General features: G+C 46.2%; 1 protein-coding gene across 11 annotated transcripts in view; it reads right to left on the reverse strand.

The window, feature by feature from the left end:
- BICD1 (BICD cargo adaptor 1) overlaps nt 1-16,200 on the reverse strand; it is a gene marked incomplete at both ends in the record, with an annotated part of 178,383 nt that extends 162,183 nt beyond the window's left edge. For all 11 annotated transcript variants that reach the window (XM_082010679.1, XM_082010687.1, XM_082010686.1 and 8 more), the window contains one exon: nt 15,988-16,200. In XM_082010679.1, the coding sequence (XP_081866805.1) occupies nt 15,988-16,200 (213 nt within the window). The remainder of the gene's footprint in view (nt 1-15,987) is intronic.
- Between the last annotated feature and the right edge of the window lie 1,032 nt (nt 16,201-17,232).

The following is a 17,232-nucleotide window of genomic DNA, read 5'->3' on the forward strand; positions in this document are numbered from 1 at the left end:
TATTAGAGTTGTGTGACTTAACACTACAAAGGACTGAACTCTTTGGTAGTGTAATTTTGTTGGATTTCAGGAGAGGTGCGGCAGCAGAGAATTCAGATCATAATTCACAGTGTTGTCATGAAGCCCACTATTTTTATTCTAAAAAACTTTGAAAAAATACTTGCTGTACCTGGCTCTGCATATCTTATGAGAGCGGATAAAAATCACATTCTGTATTAGTACCAGTGCCTTTGGCTGCAGGCTGCAACATGCTCTTTATAATAACAAACTGGTCACCAGAAGAGGTTTTGGTCATGGGTAGGTTAAACCCACAAAACAGAAGTGTAATTACTATGGTTACCAGAGTAGAAACAGAACAGGGACTGAAAAAAAGACGCAGAAATCACTGTCTTCCTCATTAGCAACAATCTACCAAGGTTGATTGCATCCTTGCATTGCTTACTGGAAGCCCAGTACTCTAAAACTGGGAATTGCGATGTGACATTCTCAGTCATACTCTTCTTCATCATCATGTCACCAGCTGTCAGCTTCCTGAAAAAGTCAGGTTTGTGTTCATTGAAGGAATAAGGTTTTTATTATTAGGAAAAAATGTGGAGGAATAAAATATCTTTTGGATACCTAACTTTAAATTTCAGAGTCATTAATATCTTTTTTGGCAGAGTCCTGACAAAGGCTACAAAGAAGGTTGCAGAAGAGGTCTCTGAAGGCCTCTACAGTCCAGCTTCCCTTACATACATGGAAGAAGATGGACAGAAGGAGCCTTCAGACCCCGATGAACCCTGTGGACAGGAGGACCCATGTTACTTTGTTCCTTACACTGTGCTACCGCCACTCACTAGGCTCATCTAAATGGCAACCTGTGGGCCAGATGCCGCTCCTCCTGCGAAGGGGCTGAAGAAGGGCTGTTGGCCATGACATGCCAAAGCAACCAAATGCTTTATCCTGCCTTTAGGTCCAAGCTGCCGTGTGGGTGAAGGCAGGATTCAGACTCACCACCATCTCATAAATCACATCTGGAAACAAGGGCCTACCTCTTGCAGCTGCAACAGCTGGATCACCCTGAGGGCAGTGCACAGCCCAGCTAATTCTGCATGCTCCGTAAGCGACTTAGGTGCAGAGTAACAGCGGATCAGTGGTTTGCTTTGCACGATTTTGCTACTTTTCCCCTCAGAAGAAATAGTGACAGTTGAAACCCACTCTTGGTGAGGAGGGTCTTTAACTGAACAAAGGGTCCATTGCGTAAGAGCTTGATGCTGCACCAAAAGACACACAAAGCAGTGAGCCATCCGATGATTTAGTTTGGGGAATTTCCACCATTGCCTACACAAACAAAGCTAAGGCCTTATGACAGCTGCTTGTGTTTCGATTGTCTCTTTTGGTATCTCAAAGTTCAAAACCACATTCTAGAGAAGCAACTGGCAGAAGGAAATTATTTCTCACAGCCTGTCCACAGAAGAGGCCCCATTATTATTATTAGTTACTCCTACTGCCATAGAACCTAACTGTCCCAGCCGAGAAGAGAGGCGCGCTGTGTTGCATCCAATACAGGTAAGGGTAGGCCTTGCCCCGCAGCGCTTGCTCTCTACAAGCTCCACATTAACCTTCGCCAGCTCTGCAAGAAGCCTGACTTAGCGCTCAGCGCACCCAGGGAGATTCTAGCTGGCCCGAGCTCCCACAGAGCTGCAAAAGTCACGCCTTTCAGAATTAAATGAAGAATTCCCACATACTCTCATCACAAAGGGCATCCCACACACCGGAGCTCAATACAGTAAGGTGTGTCGTTTAACTTTTCCCCATGCAGCGGTAGGAACAAGGGGTGCTTTGTGGGGTGCGGCTACCCGGAGACGGCAGGCGAGGGGAGGCGAGACGCATTCTTCGCAGGGAGAGGCAGCTGGAATTTGGTCTCCCCCCGCAACGAACAAATAGACGTGGGGAAAGAGCAAAGAAAAACGGAGCGTTTCAACTAGTTGTAAGGGTTAGTAAATGCTGATGTAAAAATCTCAGTCACAGCAGAGAAGAGTCACGGTTCAGAAAGGGATAAGTGGGAGGGAGCGGGAAGAGTGTTGCAAATACTGGGATGGCAGCCGGGAGCGGTCAGCTTCCAGAGGGGGAGAGGGCAGAGCAGAAAGGGCAGCTGGGGGTGAGAGATGGCCATGTACTCTGTGATCTCAGGTACTTCCCATGTGCTCGTGGATCACCAAAGTACGTGGGAGAGGGACCACAAAAGGACGGGAAGGCGAAGGGGCCGTTTCGCGGGAGGCAAAGGCGCAGGCGGAGAGCTACTGATGGTTTCTAATGGCAAGGGCTTGGGCACTGACACACTGCCGAGTAATGAATTAAGAAACTGAAGAGGTTTCCATAAGTTTTTCACTCTCGTTTTTCCTTAAGTTTTGATTGTGTTACAGTAGCAAGACTACCAGCAAAACCATTCCTAAAGGGCCTTAACTGGTCACACTGGCAGCAGTGGTAGGTACTGGCAGCGCACACACTGGTCAGCGAGTACAGGGCAGTTGATTGCTTTGCTTTCCAGTTGGCTGGCTATTTAAAATAGAAGGGTCTTTGGAAAAGAAATGATTGGACCAGATCTGTGAAAACTCTCTGTTTTCTTTGTGATTTAGCCACAGATTTCCTGTGAAATTATGGCTGAACAACCTACCCCTCCTCAGCTCCTGGGCCTCCGTTACCCATCTGTAAATTCCCCTTATTATTCCTTAATAGCAAAATCCCTGACAAGGTTGTCTATTTCCACTGTAAAATACCCAAGCATTTATTTCTATGCCTGAAATTCATTGTGCCAGGCACCACAGAATCCCCAGGTACCACTGTCATGCAATAAAAAACAATTCATCCCACCCTGCTGAGACCTAGTGGGCAAAACAGCAGCTCATGAAACAAGAGATATTTTGATTTTTGTTTCTGCTTTAGCAGTCTGTTCCTTCACAGGACAAGAAAGAACTAGGCCTGTTTACTAACAAAATTACTTTTTAATCACTACAAACCGTTTTATGCTGATGCACGTTTTCATCACTACGATACACACGTGACACCCGTCAGACACATACCATCAGTGATTACTCCAGTGAATTTTATTTTACCGTAGGCTCTTCCTGCTAAAGACCCCAACCAACGCCAGTGATGGCTGAGGGCAGATGCGGTACCCACCCCTCTGGCAGCAGCCAAGGTCATGCTGACTCACTCCCTCTGGCTTTTCCCCCGCATCCACCCAGTGCCAGTGCTCCGGTAAGTGCTTGACTACTCATAACGCTGTCACTTGCAAAGCTGCAATTCCTTTCTCCACAGACAGCACAAAGCATTGGACTGCAAGCTCCTCAAAATGTTGCTTATCAGATTGTGGACTCCTTTTCAAGCACTAGATTACTTTCTGCTAAAAAAATAAGGGATAAAAGACTTGATATAGAGGCCTCTCACTCTTAACCAGAGTTTTCCTGAGAAAACTGCCTGAGCTGAGGAACCTGGCAGGAGAAGAGTCTCTGCCATAGGCTTTTGGGGCAGAATTCAGGTTCCCCTTTTCCATACTCATTTCTTCAGAGTGGAATAATTAACAAGCGGATCCTGGGGTAACAGCAAGAGAGCAGCAAGTGTTGGTACCCAGCCCAGCTTCAGCTGCGGGTGCCTTACTCAAGTTCTTCCTGGTAAAGAAACCAGGGCCCTCATTTCAAGAAGAATCTTGCAAATAAGGGATCTTCACAGAATAAAAAGTTTACACAGCATGGTCTTTAACTGCAACTTTTCCTGCCATACCCAGGGAAAGGGTTATTTACACCCAGGCAAGGCTTATATGCCCATTTCAGTTTCTCCTCATCAGTCTAATCTGCTACAAAAGCAAATTCCACAGCCATAAAACGTAGGCATGACTCTGAATATCTCTAACTTCAGCCCAAGGAACAGTGAGAAAAGTACTTTTCAAACACCAAGTGCCAAAGCTATACTCAAGGCATCACTGCATTTTCTGTTCTTGAATAAATTTCTCTCCACAAGCAAGAAGACAGAAAATACTTGAAATCACAAATCATGAAACATTAGTAAGTAGATTACAGCAAAAACGTTTAAAGCCAGGAGCCTAAATGTGTATCCCAAAATCTACAGTCACCTAAACAAGTGTGATCTGTAATTTCAAAGTATGTGGGCAAAAAGAAGTCATATAGGTTTCAAGACAAGGTTGTTTGGCCCACTTAATAAAGCAAATCCAATGTTTTCCATGGTAACTAAAATACAGACCCAACTCTGTTGCTCCAGATTTGCTTCTATTTTTTCACAGCTGAGATTGCAGCATATTAAGTGAAAGTCTTGTTATTATCAGGTGGCAACCATCAGCCCTTAACTGAGAGAAAAAAAACCACTTACCTAATGCCCAAAGTACTTCAATCCTAACAGACATCACGTGCCTCCATTTCCCACATTAGTATACATACACAATTATATGCCATCTAACTCCTGTTTCTCTTTATGTAGTTATATACTTAATTTCACAGAGAAATCCTTGTTGCTATATCCTTACATTTTACTTTTAAAATTGTCACCAAGGACCCAGATTTATGACCATGATTCTATGGATTAGTAATTGATCTAGTGCACATTTTTAGCTTACTGCAGATGGAAAATACATATCAGCTGAAAGCTCCTTCCTTCAGGTTTCTGCTGGGTTTTATGTTTGGTTTGGGTTTTTTACCTTGCCCTTACACATTTGGAGCTAGCCAAGTGCACGCATATGATCAGCTACTGAAGCTCAGCTGGGTTATGATAATTCCTTAAGCTGTGAGAATAAGATCATGTGTCTGCAACCAGTAATTATAGTTATGCCAGTTCTCCCTTCTCTGGTGGGAAGAAATGTGAATTCTCAGTTTACAACACATTTTATCACTTACATCTTGATGACAAGTGCTGTTTGCCAGCAGGTGGTGGGCACAGACTCAACAGTTAAATCCTGTTTTACCTTTGACTTACCCATGTAGCCAGGACTTGAACATTGGTCTTCAAGTCATACTTGCTATAAATGACCCTGAGGCCCAATCCTGCATGTATTGTTACAGATAGCATTCTCCACATGAGATGCTTAAATAAAACCTTTCCTAACTGTTTGTAAGTGGGAATCACATACAGTTATCAAAGAAAGAATGAAAGAAAGAATGCAAATGTTCCCCTCAACTAAACTTGGACAAGCTCTGCATGTTTGCCATTGCCGTGCAGACACCCGGAATTGTCCAGAACAGTGCAAGCTCTTTATGTTTTGTAAAAACCTGTGAAGTATTCAGAGTATGAGAAAAACTTCTCCCACTGACCTAAAAAACCACGAACTTGTCTTTATTAAAACTATGAATTATACAAACTACAAGCTATTGAGAGGACATTTTTAATACAGGAAATCATAGATCCAAGTTGAACAATCATTGCCAAGTATCCTGGATTAGCCATCAAACTCAGAATGAGAGGCTACACCTACGCAGACAGTTTAACCCAAGTGTGAACTCCCCACGTACCCCCATACCAAATGCTTTATCTCTCCTAAAACATGAATGCCAAAAGGTTGAGAGCTCTGTCTTGCTGGAAATACAGGGCCAGGATTCAGTGCAGTTTGACATCCTGCATCTTGCCTTGCAGATGTGAGTAGACAAGACTCCAGTCCTGAGCAAGACTAGATACAAATCATGCTGTGTTCATGTTTGGCCAACAGCCAAGTTTTTATAAATTAATTATTTCACCAAGCCACCTGTTCCCTTCACCTCACCCAAATTCCTATCTTCACCCGATCTTTGCCGATCCATCTTCCTATCTGAGCTTTACAACTATTAGGAGCTAGTTTTCTTCCTCCAAATGTCCAAAACAGAAGTTAAAACTGCAGCTGTTAACAACTTCCAGCTTCCCTCCATGATGTAGCCATTAGTCGGTGATGACGAAGAGCACTTCGCAGTTCATTCCCAGTACACCGACATTTAAATCCACCCAGAATGACTAGGGGAACCAAGGAAAGGCTGCTTGGTGCAGATCAACTTCCCAGAGTGCATACTGAATACATGGCATTGCTCCTGCTGTGTGTCATCTGTTACCTCTGACCACAAAATTAGAAATAAACAAACACAGACAAAAAAGAACAGGATGGAAAGATGAAGTTTATATAATTTAATAGAAATCTCCCCAGAAGTGATTGACTGAAGTGAAAGGTGACTAACTCTGGTAACTGAGGACTTCTTTTATGCTTCTTGGTTAAGCACGGTGTTGTATATATTACAGCTGGCACTGGGAAACTACTTGCTGTGCAGATGGGTTTAACAGCCATACAGTGGAGAGGTAGATCAGGTGTGATTCAGGGGAGAGAGGGTGATGGAGAGGGTATGGCACGACTGTGTGGATAACGGGCCCCACTCCCAGAGCTGATCACAAGGACTGAGTGCATTATCTAACTTCACTGGGCATCAATAGGAGGAGAGGAAATGGCCTCAAGTTGCGCCAGGGGAGCTTTAGACTGGATATTAGGAAAAATTTCTTTATGGACAGAGTGGTCAAGTATTGGAACAGGCTGCCCAGGGAGGTGGTGGAGTCACCATCACTGGAAGTGTTCAAAAAACGTGTAGACGTGGCACTTCAGGACATGGTTTAGTGGGCATGGTGGTGTTGGGTTGGTTGGACTTGATGATCTTAGAGTTCTTCTCCAACCTTAATGATTCTGTGATTCTGTGATTCAATTTTCCTGACTGGGGTTAAATAAATAAACAACCCCAGAAACCAAACAATAATTAAAAAAAAAAAAGTTTGATTTCTGCAAAACCTTATGGAAAAGTATCTTCTTCCTGTGCACACACTCAGCCAACCCCATTTTAAAGCTGCTTTAAATGTTGTCTTTCCAAGGATAATTTTATGGTGAGGCTGCTATAAAGCAGAGCTGACAAGCCTCTATTTCATTTTCAGGCCATGTTAAAACAGAGGCTTCTAAATATTTCTAGGATTCCTTCATGCCATTGCAGTATCTGAGCACGGTATGGAAGGTCTAGTCTGACACAAATGGCCAGATTTCTTAAATTCATGCGATGAGAAAAAGGATCTTTAATATAAAAAATTCAGCTCCATGTCTTATGGAGCAGCAAATCAACACTAATTAAGATGTAGGGCAAAGACTGAAAAAAAGAAGATTAAGAAGTACATAAACCATCATGGACAGGAGACGAATGCTATACAAGAATGAGAGGCAGAAAATGACAGGCTGCAGACAGAGAGGGAGGAACCACAAGAGAGATACAGAAAACAGGAGTGGGCCAATTTCAGTCTTGGTGAAAGCCTTGTGGTGTTAATAGTTTTCATAGGTCTGTCCGAAAACCATAGATTTAGGCCAGTGGCCTGCTCCTTTTAACTATTAAGTTGATTAAACTTTGATAGTGAAAGACATTCAGAAACACAAATATCTTAATCCCCAAATATTTTTTAATACTACCCTCCACAGATAAGTAGAATTCCCATTAAAACACTAACCTGCAATCTAACTTAATTTCTTCCCACTTGCTTCAGCTTTAGGCACCTGCCCTTGCTGAGATGCATTTTTCACCTTCTGACTAGTCCTAACTACTTCCATCTGTAGCTGGTCTGTACTCATGGACTGCTTTCACAATACAGTATGAAAAATTGCTGTTTTCTCCTCATCATCATCTGCTGCTAGTGATGCAAGTGGGTAAAGGGACAAAGGGCACATTCATGTCTCTACATGCCATATCAATTCCTCTAAATTAGGAAAATACCCTCTCTCCTCCCCCATAAAATAGTGTTGTTGAGTTCACAAGGAAATGGGGAACAAGAGAGCTATGAAAGTCACGCCACAAATGTAAGACAGTTCAGCAGAAATGAATGCATGCTTTTCAGTCTCTGCCATTATAAATTCAAATCATCCCAAAGAAAAAAAATGTATGCTACAGAACTGTATTGAATTAAACATTACCCCCTCAGGTGTCAGACAAATACAGAAGGGAAATCCATAGCAAAGGCAACTATGCAGCAAAGCCCTACAATGTAGCAGGGCCATGAGGGATGCAGAAACAAGTGAATCTGTGAATGAGATTTTATTCGCATTGTCCTGTTGAAAAAAACAGCAATGCAAAACCATGAAACTCATAGAACTCTTCTATGGTTCTGTGACAGAAAACAAGGCACTGAAGAATGAACATAACTGAGCTCATCTGAAAAAATGAGAGGTTGTTCAAGAAGAAAGCTCTTTTTCTAGAAGCCTTCAATACAGCCAGAAAAACATATGATCCTGCATGCATTTTCCTCCAACTGGCCATTGCATAAGGTATATAAAAGTTGCCCAGGTGCAAATTTAGTCTACATCTGACTCTGAGAATGGTCCTCATTTTACCATGACGAATGTTCACAAATTACTGGTTTATGCCAAATCTTACTTTCTCCACCCTTGTTTTGCCCCTAGTTGCACTTTCAATAAAGCCAGGTGTTCAATCTGACTGCTGTTGTGCATACAGACTGCACGCACACCCCTTAGAAAGAAAATCCACAATGCAATACAGAAGGCAAGGACAAATATTTCACCAAAAGGAAGGTGAAAAGAATGGTAACACATTTTTTTAATCCATTACAAAAGGCCTAATTCCAAACAGATGTGGACTTTTAGATTAAAATCTCTTCAGTGAGCCCTAATTCTACATCTTTGAGCCTTAGACATGAAGTACTTACAATAATAATGCCTTGTTTACCCATTAACACTTCAATCAGCCATTTTAGATTTGGTACTAATCCATTTTTTTCTAGAAAATCTACAGAAAATTAACTTTTCCATGACATAAAATCCAGTCGCAACTTCCAGTTATCTCAGAGGATTTCGACCCAGATGACTGATTCAATCAGAATCCCTCAGATTAGAAAGTGATTTCTTAGATGAAAGAGTGAAAGTAAGACAATAATTTAACTGTGGGGAGAAAACAAATTGAACTCTATTTAGATTTATTTTAGGAGTGTGTGAACCCCAAGTGTCTAAAGCTGACTGTCATCGTTTAAGGGTTGGCTATTGTAGAAGGTCTAAAATCACATGTTCATCTGTACTGGCTTATAAGGGTATAATGCAATTAGTGAGAGCAACTGGCAATTTTTTTTCCTCCCTAGGAAGAAAAAAAAGGGCTCATCTACATTTTTCTTTGCAGGCTGCCAAAGCTCCAACAATAGCCCTAATTTCCCCTAAGATGATTTCAGCTGCTTATGTTTTCTGTAGGCTAATGCACAGGATTCATTTCCTCTTAGAGGAAGCAACCCTGCCGTAATTTGGTGAACATCTCTTAACATCAGTACCTGCTTAAGCAGTTCATCCCATCCTCCTCTTTCCTCAGCGTTCGTTCCTCTCCTGGTGCTGACTTTTTGGGAATACAGGTAAAACAGTTTCTGGGAGGGTATTACGAACCAGATAGTGTAACCAATCTGGGTTACAGAGAGCACACGCCCCCTCCTCGGTTATTTTTAACTGAGGTCAGCTTTCTACCCTGGTGTGACGGTACATACAGTTGCACAGCTGAGCCAGAGCAGGGGCAGGAACGACAACGGGAGATGCAGAGCTGTCTTGCTGGGAGAAGAGCACATCAAACTACACCCTTAGTAACCCTAGTGCAGCGCAGGTTTAATGACAAGTGAGAGAAAATGAAATTCAAGCAAGAAGTGAGGCTGTAGCTCTGCTAATGGTCACTGTTTCCAGGCAGCGTGCTGTTAACTATTGGGTAACTCACAGCAAGATGCTACTGGAATTTAACTAGGCACAGTGGGCACACTCAGAGACCTCGCATTGTTCAAGGTCCCTTGCTGTCTACCTCCTTTCTTCTCTTTTCCAACCTCCTGCTCACAGCAGGTCAGCTCTGAGCTCAACCAGGTTCCTTAGGGATGTACCCAGCTGGGGCCTGCGAACCCTCATTGGAGGGACATGCACAACCTCCCTGGGCAACCAACCTGTGGCACTGCCTGTCCTCATGGGGAAGCACTTCTTCCTTAAATCCAGTCTGAACCTTTCTAGTTTCCATTTACGCTGGTTGTCTCGTGTCCTCTCACCATGCACCACTGTGAAGAGCCTGGCTCTGTTCTCAATAACCTCCTTGTAGGTATGGGCAGGCTGCTGCTGCGTCCCCCATGGCCACATCTTTTCCAGGCTGGAAGAGCCCAGCTCCCTCAGCCTCTCCTCACAGGGCAAGTCCTTCAGCTCTTGAGCATCTTGGTGGTCCTCTGCTGAACTTGGTCTGGTTTATCTTGTATTAGGGGAGCCCAAAACTGGATGCCGTTTTCTAGACGAGGTCTAACAAGTGCCAATTCGAAAGTGGTAATTACTTCTCTCAACCTACCAGCTATGCTTTTGCTAATAACAGTCTGGGATGCTATTAGCCTTTTCAATGTCAGGGCACAACGCTGGCCCACGTTCAGCTCACTGTCCTCTAGAATCCCCAAATCCTTTTCCACAGATCTGCTTCCCAGCCAGGCAATCCCCAGCCTGTAATAGCTGACTGAAAGCTTTGCAAGCTGCTGCTTGATTTTGTTAAGGCTCTCCTTGGAAGCACAACTCCCAAAATGAACTGCTCGGAGCATCTTCAGACTCTTTTTGTTGAAGACCTATGCTTATGAGGAAAGTGCAGAGGGATGAATGCCACTTAGGGCTGTTCTGGATCCAGGTGCTGTGCAAGCCCCTGCGTAACGGCTTGAACACTGAAGTTCTTACATTGCCTTCCACATGATCCTTTCTGCACATAATAGTTTCCCGTACCGCTCTGCTCTCGTCTCCTAACCAGGCCACCTGTGAAAGGGAACTGGGTAAAAACTCTTCCATTAGCAGCATATGCCTTAGAGACAGAGGTAGTGTTGGCTGGGCTCTGGAGGAGACAGCACTCCAGAGAGTGTCTGAGCAGAGTCCCTCACCCTTGCCCTGTCCTCATCTCTGAGCTGGCTGCTGGGCAGCACGGCCTTTCTGAGTGACACAACGTGAACAGACACCAGGGACAAAGTGTTGAGATCAGGATGAGATGCTGAAAATGTCCAGCCTCATCCAGCACAGGCCCACAGATGCTGTCACTGGAAGGAGGCGTAAGGGTATACTGAGGTGGCATGAGGTCACAGCTTTCTCGTTATGTATTTGGGACACATTCATTCAGAGCATCTCATTGGGATTTATGAGCTGCTTCACACTTTTCTAAGCACCCTGTGATGCAGACAGCTGTGTAGAGCAATCCCCATTTAACAGGGCTGTATTCTGGAATAGGGAGTCTCCCCCCTCGTCTGCCTTTTTTGGATACAGAGAAGTCCCAGAAACTGTACACTTTGACGATGGAAGAGGCAGAGAGGTGACTCCAGCAGCAAGCGTGCAGGGGCTTCGGAGAACAGTGGAAGAGTTGGAGAGGCAGCGCCATGTCAGAAGAGAGGGGAGATGGAGCTTGAGTCACCTGCATTAAAGTAATGCAGGGAAAGAACAGAACAGAAAAGAAGCTGCCGGAGAGAGCTTCAGCTCTATTCCTCAAAACCACTTTTCAGTCACAGACCAAGAATTGTTTGTGGAAGCCCCCTTACTAAACTGACGCAGCACTTCATAATCATTGATACAACATCTCCGCGAAGTAAAGAAAACAAGAATTTTTGACCCACTAAGGATAGGGCTGCTCACCAATAGCCTGGTTTCCAATAATTTACCAAGGATAACTGGGTTTAAAGTAATGAAAAACACCAAACTGCATCTTCAACCTGGAAATCAGCCAGCCAGTTCTATGCGTAATCCAGGGAAAGAGCTTGTCTCCATAGAATGAAACACATAAAAGCCAAGAAGAAGCCAAGTGAGATACTGTCTAAATTAGTCAGTTGCAGAGGGAGTCAAGGAGAGGGACTTGAGCATCTACTCAGCTGCTATATTGATGATTCGATTCCCAAAGACAAATCTCTGCTTAGGATTTCTCAAGCCTAAATGTCTTGCAGAGTTGGACATCAAAGCTGCCTTCCATCCCCATTTTGTCACAATTGGGGGTGACTGGTATCTCTCCCCTTCAAAAACATTACAGACCACCAGTGCACAGTAGCTAATCACAGAATCATAGAATGATTGAGGTTGGAAAAGACCTCTTGGGATCACCTCATCCAGCCCCCCTGCTCAAGCAGGGACAGCTACAGCAGGTAGCTCAGGCAAGAAGATCAATATGAAGCCATTTTACACTTCATTAAAAGAATGAAAACTAAAACCAAACATTATTCTTACAGCAAATGCAATGTGAACATGTAAGACCACAAATACTAAGAACACTGCAAAATGGCTTCCATAAAATATGCTGGTCATTAAACTCCCACCTCAGCAAGAGAGTGCAAACAGGCTACCTTCAATCCCATGACTAATAGCAATGAGTCTTATTCTCTGCATTCTTATGCATTCTCTATGCAGGTTAAAAGACACATTTGCTAAAGTAACTTTCTGAACAGGGGCCCTAAAACTATAGTGTTTTTATCACAGGGGACAAAATTTCACTAGTTTGAGATGTAATTGAGTGAGGCACAGAAACATCATTTACAGACTGGGGGGAAAAAACAAAACAAAACAAAACCAAACCAACCAAACAAAAACCCTATGAAAATTAATAAAGCTTTAAAAATTATGTTTTGTTTAACACTACAATTTTGTCTAGCATCAGGACCACAAGTACTCCATCTCATAACACTGAAAGCTGTTAAAGTCAACACCACAGACTATACCTTTTCACATTCCCGCCATTCAGTTCAGTTTTGAAAACGTAAGGTCGGTAGCTGATGGAGGTCTCGAGTCTTTCCTGGACAGCTTACATGTGTAATAACTGCTCTAATTTGGAAGAAGAAATCCTTATTAGGTCACTGATTAAAACTTCAAAGTTTTTGTAACGTAAATCCGTCTCATGGCCCAAAACATCAAAGTCTTCGGCTAAAGGCGAGACCTCTGAATACAGCCCAAGAAACATCAGAGGGTATTAAAACAACTCATATTGCATGGTGGATAGCATATATCCTGTATACATGTATTAATATTTAATGTAATGTATTGCAATTTGCTTTTACTTCAACATCCTATAATGGCCTCACTTTTCCATCTCTCTCTCCAACAATGGAAATTATCATATGGCTGAAGTTCTGTATTGCAATCTATATGGAAAGGGCCCTGCTGAAGTTCACTGGAGTTTTGAATTGCCAAGGAGCATGGGAGAAGACTTCAGATCCTAGACTGCTAAGCCACGACTGAGTAGTTAAAGATGGGCAGCTCTGTTTGCTGAGCAATAAATACAATGAGGTCCTAACAACAGAACACAAGAAGTTAATAATGAAACAGTTAAAAAATGAAGACTTGCCTCAATAAAATTCGACCCCAGTAATTGTATCTGTTCAGAGAAGTTCCACAAAAGGAGAGGTAAGAGTCCTAAGCATAACCCTGCCCACACTCTTGCACCTACTATTCCTCATGAATGGATAAACTATTTGGTTCAGCACAAACCTGAGGCCCAATTTCTATACCCCAATATGACTTCAGAGAGGCTGCAGGTGTAGCAAAGTAAGAGTGGAAGCACAGATCCTCACAGACATACTAGACATACTGGGAGTCTTCCCCCCCTTAGTCAGTCATGGCGTTTTGATGTCCCGCCACGCAGACCACACCTAGGCTGCCATCCAGCACATCCTCCGCAGGGCCTGCTGGAGATGACACACAAAGACCCTGCTCCACATATTTTGGAGGGAGTCTTAATTAAAAAAGCTGTCTTTTGACTTCTTCTGCCACTTTCAGACAGAACTCTGCAGCCCCAAAATCTATGCCCCCAAGACTCCACAAGAAGGTTTTCCTGAACCACCTGAATTCTGCCTTGCTAGTGCCATCAGAGGTGCCGCTTGCTTATGTCTCACAGTTACGAGTCTGATTCTGTGCTCAGGGAACAGTCATAATGGAGGTGGTAACAAAGAAGCTTAGAAAATAGATTACAGTGACAGGAAGGGGTATGAGCAAATTTTCCTTTGCAGGGCTTCATGTGCAGTAAGAATCAGTGTGGTTTCTCCTATAAAGGTTAGAAGCAAGAAAAAAATGTCTTGCAGCCTAGGTGGGGGATGGAAATGCCCTACCTGCAGCTACGGAGAGCTCTGGCATCGAGAGCCCCGGGCCTGAACTGGAAACTGGAGAGGCTCCACTCTTGCTTGGCATCAGGCAAGCTACAGGATTTATCGTCTTCGTGGATATCCTCAATGTCCATGCTGTGGTTGGCACAGCATGAAGGCACAGCCCCACGGGAGACATTCTGGGCTGCAGAGCATGCAATCCCATTGACTTCAAGGAGAGGTAAACAGGAAGAGAATGTGTGCCCATCTTTGATTTCAGTTAATCGTTGTTGACTAATCCCTCTAGTTTAATAATCTCAACTCAATTCCTTGCACTATCCCTTTTATCTGTGGCCATGTGCACCCATGTGTCGTCCTGGTTTCTGACCAGTCCTCTTTTGTACATCGATGTGATGGGATAACAGCTAGCTACAGCTCTGCTTATCTCTTTTCTCTCCCCCCTCCCCTTAGAAATTGCAGTGCACTTTCCCCCTTAATTCTGTTCCTCTATTACTGCCGGGTCGTTTCAGATAGCACTGCCTTCATGCCAGTGCAAGTTATGTATCTCTATCCCTGAATCTGTTATCACTGGCTTCAAAGTCCTGAGCCTACTGCATAGGCTCAGCGGGGGTGGGGAGGCAGAGATCAAGTTTAAGGAGATCAATAGGTTTTTCTGAAAAACAGCTTTATTCTTCTTATTGAAAATATAATTTTTTTCCAACTCTTCTGGACACTGAACCAAGTCTGTAGCATAACTCATTTACCTGCAAGCAAAATGAAACCTTTATTTTATTAAAAATACTTCTAAAAGTGCATCACTTAGTATTCTAAAGAATATATTCATATATAATCTAAGTATATTAAGTGGCTTCCCTCAATATGGAATATGTTCACGATTTGTAACTGAACAGAATTTCTGCACATTACACATAGCAATATATTTTTGTAGAACACAAAGACACCTTTTAAATTTGGGAGAATATCTGTTTGATACTTTACCTTCTCTTTTCAAAATATGTAACCAATTACATTCTAAGACAGCATAAAACCACCATAAAATGTAGAGAAACGAGCACTGCACATGTGTGTACACACACCCCTTCTGTAGCTCCCGTGGATGTGCGCTGTATCAACCTCGAGTTAATGGTGAACATAGGAAGAGTGATGATATTTCAGAGACGTGTTTAGCAAAGGTGAAAGGTGTAGCCCTCCCCTACTTTCTACTCCGGATGTTACAAAAACACATTTGAAAGATGAACCAAAACCACCTCCCCGATCAAATATTTTATCCTTTCAGCATGACGCAGAAGTTTAATTTCCCCTGATGGGGGGTGACCTCAAGACTACTGCGCGGCTTCTTCACCCCCCTCAACGGCAGCGATTCCCCCCGCTGGCAGAACAGAGCAGGTCTATAAATAACTTCCAAAGGAATCGTCTCTCCCCCCACGCACTGCAGACAACTGTTTACATAGATCCCGAGCCCTTATACGCTCGGCTTGCTCAGCTCACATCCCACGGGCTGTTTAATTTCTTCTTCCTAAAATAAGCCTTGGAGCACGCAGGTGTGACGGGAGGCACCCGCCCGCGCTGCAAACGCCCGTCACCGAAGCTCAGGGGGTGAGCGGCCCCGGCTCCAGAGGCATCTCCCAGGGCAGGGGGGTGCGATCTTGCGTGTGCCGTCCCTAAGCTCCACGGCGCCGGCTGATCCCCCAGCCCCGGGTAAACCCCTCCTCCCCACCCCACGAATCCCGGCAGCCACTCCAGGGCCCGGACATCTTTGCTCGCTCACCTGCAGGGGGCTGGCCCGGGGCTCCGGGGAGAGACACGCGTGGGGCGACCCCGCACCTCCCCGCAGCCGGCGGGGCTGCGCGCCCCTGTGCGGCGCGGGGCGGTGGGGAGAGACAAAAGCCTGGGCTGGCTCACCTCCTTCAGCTGCTCCAGCTCCTGCTTGAGGCCGTCATACTCCGCCTCCAGCTCGTCGTACTGCTGCTTGAGGGTGAGCTTCTCCTCCAGCACCACCAGCCCATACTCCGCCGCCTGGATCTTCTCGTGGGTCGTCTCGGAGAGCTCCCGGGTCAGCCGCTCGATCTCGCTCTTGTAATGCTCCGCGCCTTGCAGCACCTCCTCCGCAGCCATAGCCTCGCCGGCACTGCCGCGCCGCCGAGGCAGCCGGGGGGCGGGCGCGGCCGAGGGGCGGCACCGGCACCGGCGGCCTGGGGATGGGGAAGGGGGCCGGGGCCGCCTGCGGCAGCCGCCGCCGAGCGCGGGGGGCGGGCCGCCCCGCCGGAGCCGCGGCCCCCCCCTCACCCGCCCCCCCGCTCCCGGCCGCCCGGGAGGCGGCGAGGCCGCGCTCGCCTCCCCCGGCCCTGCGGCGGCGCCTGGGCCGGGCGGGCGAGCCCGCGTTGTCCGGGGAGGCGGCGGCGCGCTGGAGGCCGGGCCGGCAAGTGGGGCGGCCGGGAGCGCACCTCGGCACGGCGGCTGCCGGGGAGACGCTGCTGCTGCTGCTGGCGCCCGCCTCTTCCCGGGGAGCCGGCACCTCCGCCTCCCTTCCACACGGTCCCTCCCCTGCGCTTTTCAAGATGACGGCGTCCTCAGGTTTGGCATTCCCCGCCGGGGCCGAGGGAAAGCCGCGTTAAGGCGCGGGGGCACCGGCAGCGGCGCCCGGAGCGGTGGATGCAGGCGGAGCCCGGCGCCGGGTCGTCCTCCTGTGCCGCTGCCGCCGCGCTGCCTGTGCGGGGCCGCTGCTGCCGCCCGGGCAGCGGAGCGGAGCCGGCCGGCACTGCCGCGGTTTTAGCGCCTCTTGTTTTTTTTCTCAGCGTGTTGCAGCGATGGGCACGTTAGTGACGGTACTGGTAAAAACAGAAGGGGAGCTGCAGCCCCACTCAGCTGCGGGAGCCCCAGGTATTCCCCTGCCATTTCGGGAAACCGGGAAGGAAGAGCTGCCCCGTCAGCTTCCCAGTCCCCGGTGAGTGCCCGTGGGCACGGGCGAGGAAGCCTGGACGTGAAACAGCGGCGGGATCGGGGCGTTGAGCTCAGGCCACACTTCCACGACCGTTCGTGCAAAGTCTCTGCGCTACGGAGCAGACAGCAGGACAAAACCGAACCCGCTCAGATGCGGTCACGCCATTGTCTCTCTGTCAAATTAACCGAGGACCTGATGCACAGATT

Source organism: Phaethon aethereus (assembly GCF_964289735.1).
Source record: "Phaethon aethereus genome assembly, chromosome: 1".
Taxonomy (NCBI): domain Eukaryota; kingdom Metazoa; phylum Chordata; class Aves; order Phaethontiformes; family Phaethontidae; genus Phaethon; species Phaethon aethereus.